The following is an 8438-nucleotide window of genomic DNA, read 5'->3' on the forward strand; positions in this document are numbered from 1 at the left end:
ATAAAAACACGTGGCTCTACGTGCCTCACTATAGGTCGTACATCAAGATCCTTGATCATGCATTGAAAAGCATCATGCTCCTCTCCTCTAAAGACTATTATAGACTCAATAGTTGAGCATAATAAGCAACAAGTAATGCACAACATCCATCTGTTCCTACAAAAGATGACAAGGAAACACAAAAGTTTCATACATAAGACTTTTGATCCTAAAAGATAAACATAAGTGAAAGGCACAATCATATAATGAGGTTAGAACAACAAATATTAATTTGTTTGGCCCAATAAAATTTTATGTTCTAGGAGGTATAATATTATTTGCATTAGTATTTATCTTAACTTTATGAAACTATACATTTCTTTTGTGAAGGCTAAGGTTATAATCACATATTATAACTAAGTTCTTAAAGGGCAAAAACTTATCCCATAATGAAATCAAATCCTACTAATATCTTGTTGTTGCAATACTTCCAACATTGCGTTATAATTGAGAGTGAAATTTGGAGCCTAAGTTGTACATAATGAGATTTTAAGTCAACTCATAATGTAACCTAGTGATTACATTTACGGGATAAAGTGAATACATGTTCATGGTCTGTAATATTATAGAGATAGAAAATGGCTATTAATATCTAAGGAAGCTGAAACTAAAGGGCGAAGGAGAGACCTCTATTAATTAATCAGTTTTGGTGCATGGAGGCTTAATTAAGTTATATCTATCGACGACTTAATTTGTTTATACTTTAATTAACCTATGTTTCTCTATGGCTTAATTTAAGCATGCATTAATTAATCTATGTTTCTCCATAGCTTATTTTTTTTAATGCATAGACTATGTCCAAGGGGGGCTTCCCCAAATGTTCAAGAACCCAAAAGCAAGATTTGAACCCAAAATCTTCTTTTTCCCAAGCGTGAGCCCTACCACTAGGCTATTAAGTAATAATATATGCCTGGGGCACCAACTCCCTTTAGTAAGAAAACCTATCAAAATCTTAAGTATGAAGTGAATTTAACAATATGCCATGAGTAGAAATTATTCAAATTAGCATGGTTGTGTTCTACACTAAAAGAGCTTCAAATATGCCTTTACACCTTGAAATTTCGGTAACATATGAAAAAGTTACATTGATTTGAAAGGAGATGGGTTTCATATTTTAGTGTATTTTTTGTTTTACACCCCCTCATCTAAAAGACTGCCCCCCCCCCTTTGGGCCTCACATATTATGAAAAATATGTACAAATTTTAAAATCTTGCATATTTTTCAAGGTGTATACCTTATATACCCTATTTCTTAAGGTATATACCTTCTATACCATATTTTTCAAGGTATATACCTTATATTTTGTGGGAGAGGGGATATGAAATTTTCATATTTTTCCCTTGCATATTTGAAAGTTTTAAAGGAAATCCATGCATATTATATATGGATCTTGTCCCCCCATACCCTAGATTTTGGACGAGGGTAGTAACATATTACACATCGAGTTGGCACCCTAGGAATATCTGCCTTTTTCCTTATAATAATATTATAAATCCTCCCTCATCCCCCTCCCCCTTTAGGATGTCCTTTCCTCTTTAATGCCCTTCATAAGTGGTCCCCCCCTTCTCCACTCTCACACTTCCCTCCCTCCTTAATGCCTCTACCTCCCTTTTATTTAATTCAACCTCTCTCCCTCCCCCACGTGAGACTAATTATTGCCCCCCCCCCCTTTATGCTTAAATATTTTGCCATCATATACCACTCCCCTCTGCCCCCCTCCCCCAACTAATTAATTAATATGATTTTTTGAATATTAAGGGCACCTATTTTGAAGAGGAAATCAAAGTGAGCACATGTTTTAAACTTTTTTATTGGCTAGGAGGACTCGTTATTTTAGGTTGGCTCAAGTGACAGGTGGTGCTAATACATCAAAATAGCCATCACCATGTTCAGAGCCACAGCCACAACCATAGCCATCGTAGCCACCACTACTACATGATGGTCCCTTTATAGATCATTCGATTTGATCTTCAGGTGCTGGGAGGTTGAATCTCTTACTAATAAGCCTTTTAACCCTATTTGCATAGGTTTGAATGGTCTCATATGAAATCATGGTCATGTGAGAGAGCTTCTCTCTCACTCGACCTCATATCCAATGGGTCTACATGCATTTCAAATGGCATTTTAAGGTCATCCCAAGTGGCAAAGTGACCAATAGCAAATTGAGCATAGCAATTACTCTATCAAAGCCATCTAGGGTGCCTGCTGGAAAGCCCAAGGCACCAGATCCATTCAATTAGAAAACCTGTTAAAATTTGAGTATGAGATGCAGTTAAAACATATGCCACATTGAATAGAATTCATTCGTATTTACATGATTGTGTTCTATACTAAGAGAGCTTCAAATATGCCATTACGCCTTGAAATTTGGGTAACACATGCAAAAGCTACATGGTTTGGGTTTTCATATTTTAGTGTATTTTTTGTTCTAGCCCCCCTTATCCAAAAGAAACCCCCCCTCTTGAGGTCTTACATATTACAGAAAGTATGAAATAATTTTAAAATATTGCATATTTAGTAAAGCATATAACTAATGATTTGTGCATTAGTGGACATTAGATTTTCATATTTTTGTGTAGAATAAGGGCACTATTTTCTTAAAAAAAATAAAAATCCCTTGGTGTCACAAAAATTGCATTTTAAGGCATGCTTGGGCCTCATTTAGTGATCGCAATTTTTTTTCAAGCAATATAGAAGGTGTCGATTTTGACTATGTATGCAAGTTTTTATAGAGATGTGCAAAGTTGTCATAGACAATTGGTTAGATGTGTATGATGCAAAAATATTGGGAATGCAAGCCATTGTTGGTTGACAATTTTATGCATGAACGTCACTTGAAGTGGTTGCATGATACTTGTATTAGTTGTAGAAATTGTGTTGTTTGCCCTTGTGAGGCCAAAGTTGTGAGCTATAGTTTAAGGAAACTTTAAGCACACTTGATGTGATCTTGAGGGCTAAGATGGCTAGTTAGGATCCAACAACATACAAGGGGGTAGTGCGGATCACACAAAGCATCATATGAAATTGTAGTCCGCACTAGCATGGTTCTATTCATAGATGCCATACGAGATGAATATGTCCATGATTCCCATGCAATTCCTATGAGGCAAGTGTTGATGACCCGTTAGATACAAAAAACTCGAGGTCTTCGAGGAGCTTCAATGCATTTTCGATGACTTTGACAACACCTACGTCCACAATCAAGGGAGCTCTTGAAAAGATCACTAACAAATTCTTTGAACTTTCCTTATGGTTTGTTTAGGAATAGCAACAAAGGACATGTACCCCACCTAGAGAAGGGAGGGGGCCGACAAAAATCTAGTCATACCACAAATCAAACTCCACCCTCGACCATAAGCACTAATGTCTTGGGAGTTTACATTGAAGAGCTATCTATAGATGAGATCACCACAGAAGGTAAGCCCATAGTAGCTGCAATCCCGAGTGGCAAAGTGGCCAAGCATAGAAGCCCCAATACAAGCGGGATCTTGCCTGATTGGGAGGTATTATTTCTGACATGGAAGAGGCACGTAAGTTGTTGATCTCCCCAGGCCACCACCACCTGAGGAACCTCAGATCCTCACACGAGCCAAACGGAGGACACAGAATTGGCCAATAATGAACACGCACGGATTGGACTGGAAAGACGAAGAGCGAAGAATCGCTCGAAAGATTGAGCCCCTTTTACCAGGGCAAGTAATCCAGGTATGAGAGAGAGAGAGAGAGAGAGAGAGAACGTTTACAAAAAGCTTCCAAAGAGTGAGATCCTCGATGGGATATGGTGATTTCGTCTCAAGGAGTTTCATCCAAAACTCTTGGGAGTTACTACTGTAGAATATGTTCAAGAATTCCTGCTCGTGCCTAGCAAGAAACTCTTATTTCACTAAGCATTGGTACTCTTCTTTGGCTGTTCCTTGTGTGGATGCCCCTGTTTGGTCTCAGAGTGCCAGCGTTTGCTGCCCATATCTCTGGATGTCCTCATAAAGTGACAGATAAGCAGACATCTGGTTGCTCCCTCCTGATATCCTAGCATACTTGGATGTCTTTGGTGGAAATTAGCATGCGGCAATGTAGACATTGCTGGTGGAGAGCCTCTTGAGACGGACCCACATATACCTAGCATACACGTCTCAGTGACATATGGCTGTAGGCATGAGCGGACCAAGATCCCCACACCTCCTGACCCCACATTCCGTGCGTGTCTCCATCCTGTGTATTGACATCCATGTATAGCCATGTATGATGGGTAGTCCCCTCTCTGGACTCTGGTGTGTCTTTGTGTAGACCACGAAATCAATCCCCCGGAATGTCACCTGAATGTTACCTGGTGCCAAATAAAGTCCCCCATTAACATTCCAAAGTGTGAATGCTATGGAGCTAGCCCCCTATGGGATGGGAAGTGCCTTTTTATCTTGGACGATAGCTGCTCACTTGTCTTCGCTTCTAGCCTCATAGGCCTTCTTGAGTCCCTCCTTGCGTTGCTTAATTTTCATGTGGGTGAGATTGGTTCCCTTCAAGCTGGCGCTTTTAGCAAGGATCTTGTGCCGAATTTTTGCATCTCTCATCTTGATAATGAGGGGCCTCTCCCTTGTATTATCCCGGTCGACTCTCCATGCATTAACAATCTGGTCTTTATCCACCTTGAACTTTTGATGCAAGAACTTTGTGGCGGTGTAGAGGGGCTGGTTTCATCTTCTTTCTTCCCAGTTATCTTGATATTCAGGGCTTTGTTCTTTCTCCTAGAGTCCTCCTCAAAAGTTTCTTGGATGACCCTCAGGGTTGCTGTTTTTTAACAGCTTGTGTCTATGTGAGAGCCTTCTTTGCATGGGCCTCAACCTTAGCAGCAATCATAAAAGGGGCAGGAAGTGGAACCTGAGGTAAGGGTCACACAAGGAAGAAACTGTCTGCCGAGGGGTTGAGAGAGGTTGTGAGGGAGCGGACGAGCCAGAGCAAGAGAGGCAACATTAAGGGGGAAACAGAGGGGCTGGAAGGGAAGGCTAGGCAAGTTAAGAGGGAGGTGCGGGGAGCAGGTGTAGGAGCAGGTTGAGCAGCTGCCCATTCTTGCACAATATTCCCATCTCAAGTACTTGTTGCCAGGACTTGAATGGATATACACTCAGTGAAGCAATTGAAGGAGAGCTAGTCAATGTTGATAAGCTTCCTCTTGTCATCTTGAATCAAAGTGAAGAAAATGTGCCGTGTAAGCTTCAAAATGTAGCTGAAAGGACAGCAAGGTCTTGCAGCAGAGCTGACCAGCTAGCCACACTTGAGTCGTTGACGTGTTGTTGATGACAAGCTTTCAGCTCCTCAAGGCTTGCCTTGAGAGCTGTATTCTCCTTTTGCAATTCCTCTAGGACGTTTGGGTCGGTTTCCCCCACCTTGACATCTTTTCCTATGCTTGTAATTTCAGTTTTGAGAGAGATGGTTGTTGCGGCCTGCTCATTCACTGTTTTTTTGAGTGTCTCCACCTCCGTTTTGTGAGAATCAAGATTTTACCTTTGGCTTCATGTAGGCAACCATGCAGTCCCTGAGCTTTGTGCGGAAATCCCGAACATAATTGTCGTTTGTTGAGAGAGAGAGAGAGAGAGAGAGAGAGAGAGAGAGAGAGAGAGAGAGAGATCCTACAAGAACTAATCCTTCAAACGTTTGTTTAAAGTCTAAGGGATGCAAAATTTATAAGCCGACATATGAAGAGCTCCCTCAAGAATTTCCATATAAAGACATGGTGGATCCATCAAACCAATTGGCGTTTGAGAAGATTTATCACCAAAACAAGAAGCAATGGCACGATCAGGGAAGATTCGAAATCTTATTTGATGGTGATGTCTTTAATCTTAAGTACTATATTGCCACTCCAGTTACACCGACAATGCATTTTTTATATGAATGTTGCCACAAACTGATTTGACATTTTTTTTGAAGGTGATACCTTCAACCTGGACTCCTACATTGCTCACACTTGTTTTGTATTCACTGAGGAGGCATTTTTGATAGCAACGTTGCCACTACCAACTCTTTCAGGTGCGAACTTGTTTTTCCTCTGAAATCCAAGGAGAAAACCCAAGCCTATTGAATTGAGGGCAAGTGGACTGCCATGTGTTGATATATACAAGACTGAACTACAGCCATTGCCATTCCCTTGTAGGAAACCACCTTTAGCTACAGATTCACGGAGCAAACCTTGAGCTTGTAGACTCTTTGCTAGCTTCTTTAGAGGCCCTACTTTGGTGTGCCAGTTCATGGAAGGTAGACCAAACTTCTGATTCTTGGACTCTTGTAGGTTGGCCTGGTTGATGAATCAGGATAAACAATAAGATACTATGAACGATATCATATGGGTAGGATTTGACTTGGCCATGCTAGGAAAGAAATCCTTGAGCATGATAGTGATAGGCTTGAGGTGTGCTTCACCATCGTTGTTCTTGTAAGGTGCAAAAATCACAGGTTGTTGGATCTATCTTCTATTTATTAAGAGGAGGTGGTGACTCTCTGCTACGCCATGCCCAGGAGAAGAAAGGCATGCTGCTGCCGATTTTTTTTTTTTCCCATGTGCACATCTGAGATAAGAAATTTGAATGCCATCTTCTGTAAATATTTTTTTTTTGGCAAAATAGCACACCTGCAAATAAGACATGATCTTCTACTCTTTGGGGATATGGGCACTTTTCCATCCATCCCACACTCTTTCTCCTCTCCCTCAAACAACATTGCTGCTTGTGCCTCTTTGCCCACCCAAGCTTCTACGGCTGCCGAGTCATCATGTACGACTGTCATGTGGTAGTCTGTATACTGTTTAGCCAGTTTAGCACCATTGCAGTTCTACAGATTCTTTTGCCTAATTTGTCATCCTCCCTTGTAGGCCGTACATATACATGAGCTCACATTGTTGCTTGTGTCTCTTTGCCTACCTAAGCTCGTACGACTGCCAAGTCATCATGTATGACTACCATGTAGACTATAGTGTGTATACTGTCTGGCCAGTTTAGCACCATTGCAGTTCTATAGATTCTTCTGCCTAACTTGTTACCATCCCTTGTAGCTGGTACATATACATGAGCTGACAGATTCTACGGAAGCATCATTGAAAGCCATAGCCATCGCATATATGCACTATTGGAGGCCTACGAGTGGTGTGGCAGTCCTTTTTTGCGTTGTATGGAGAGATGAGACAGCCTAGTACATGTGGAACTACACGCGATTGAGTGACATACATACATTGCAGTTTGCTATTTTGCCCCATCCACTTCCCATTATACAGACTAAAGCCGGAGAGCAATCCTAGAAGGCAAGGACAATAGAGTGATTAGGGGCAGTAGAGTAAGTCTCCTTACATAAATATCAGTTACATAGCTATGTAGATCGGTGGCTGCTGCCCCGCCCTTCTGCAGCCCTCTCCACCTTCCCCTTGTCATCCTCCTCCTCCTCCTCCTCCGCCTCCCCCCTGTCAGCTCAGTTCCCCGCTGTCTCGCCCACCCCTTTGCCTTCTCTGCCGCCGTCTCCCCGGCCCCTTCCGCCGTCTCCTCCACCTCCTCTCCTCTGCTGGATCTTCTCTCCTTCCCCTCCGCCCCCCGCCTCCTCTCCCTTGCCTGCTCATCGGCCCCCCCTGCCACTTCTTCCACCTCCCCCCGCCTTCTCTTCTTCCTCCCGTTGCCATCCCCTCTTCCGCCTCCTGTCGTCCTCCCCTTGCTCCTTCCGCTGCCCCCCCACCGCCTTCTCGCCTTCCTTGCCTTGCCCCCGCCCTCTCCACCTCTCTCCCCCTGTCTCTTCGCCTCCTCTTCCCCACCATCCCCTGCCGCCCCTCTTCCTTTTCCCGCCTCCTTCCTTGCCTTCTTTCTCCTTCCCTCAGCCTGCCCTCATCCGCTCCTCGTCTCTGCCTCCTCCTCTGACATCTTTCTGCCTCACCCCCCCCCTTTTTTCTTCTTTCTCTCTGCAGTGGGAGCATTTGTGCTTGTTCGGCGAAATAAAATCTTGGGGGTGGGCTAGAGGGGCTCTATGGCAGCAGCCTCGAATCCCACAGCCGTTAAGGTTCTTCTTCCCCCAACTAACAAGCAACAGGTGCAGCAGGCAGTTCAATCCCTCTAGGACAAGGCGATTGTGGGCAGAATTGTGGGCCTCACTCCTGCAAGGAGACAGGTGCGAGAGTGGATCCAGGTGAGCTTGGCTCTAGAGGGTGACCACATTTAGGAGGTCACCATCTGTTACACCATGCCCAGGAGAAGAAAGGCATGTTGCTGATGATTTTTTTTCTTTCCATGTGTACATTTGAGATAAGAAATTTGAATGCCATCTTCTGTAAATATTTTTTTTTTGGGCAAAATAGCACTCCTGCAAATAAGACATGATCCTCTACTCTTTGGGGATATGTGCACTTTTCCATCCATCCCACAGTCTTTCTCCT

General features: G+C 43.0%; 1 protein-coding gene across 2 annotated transcripts; it reads left to right on the top strand.

Annotated features, from left to right (window-relative positions):
• Positions 1-3375: 3375 nt before the first annotated feature.
• On the top strand, positions 3376-6511 carry LOC147884100 (uncharacterized). 2 transcript variants are annotated; one of them, XM_087399119.1, is made up of 4 exons: positions 3376-3745; positions 5697-5859; positions 5963-6061; positions 6186-6214. In XM_087399119.1, exons 1-4 carry the CDS (start codon positions 3659-3661, stop codon positions 6197-6199), a joined length of 363 nt encoding a protein of 120 aa, XP_087255245.1. In that variant the 5' UTR covers positions 3376-3658; the 3' UTR covers positions 6200-6214. The 2 variants fall into 2 exon arrangements, with proteins under 2 accessions (XP_087255245.1, XP_087255244.1); XM_087399118.1 differs by having other exon boundaries at positions 5963-6511.
• Positions 6512-8438: the final 1927 nt, after the last annotated feature.

This window comes from Dipteris shenzhenensis, chromosome 27, assembly GCF_047967505.1.
Source record: "Dipteris shenzhenensis isolate YYH24624 ecotype China chromosome 27, Dip_SZ_1.0, whole genome shotgun sequence".
Lineage (NCBI taxonomy): Eukaryota > Viridiplantae > Streptophyta > Polypodiopsida > Gleicheniales > Dipteridaceae > Dipteris > Dipteris shenzhenensis.

Bases quoted from the DNA above. Each gene is read 5' to 3' on its own strand.
- LOC147884100 (XM_087399118.1), top strand. From the start codon at position 3,659: ATGAACACGCACGGATTGGACTGGAAAGACGAAGAGCGAAGAATCGCT. The intron at 3,746-5,696 runs GTATGAGAGAGA...GTTTGTTTAAAG, and splicing joins TACCAGGGCAAGTAATCCAG to TCTAAGGGATGCAAAATTTA. The intron at 5,860-5,962 runs GTGATGTCTTTA...TTTTTTTTGAAG, and splicing joins ATTCGAAATCTTATTTGATG to GTGATACCTTCAACCTGGAC.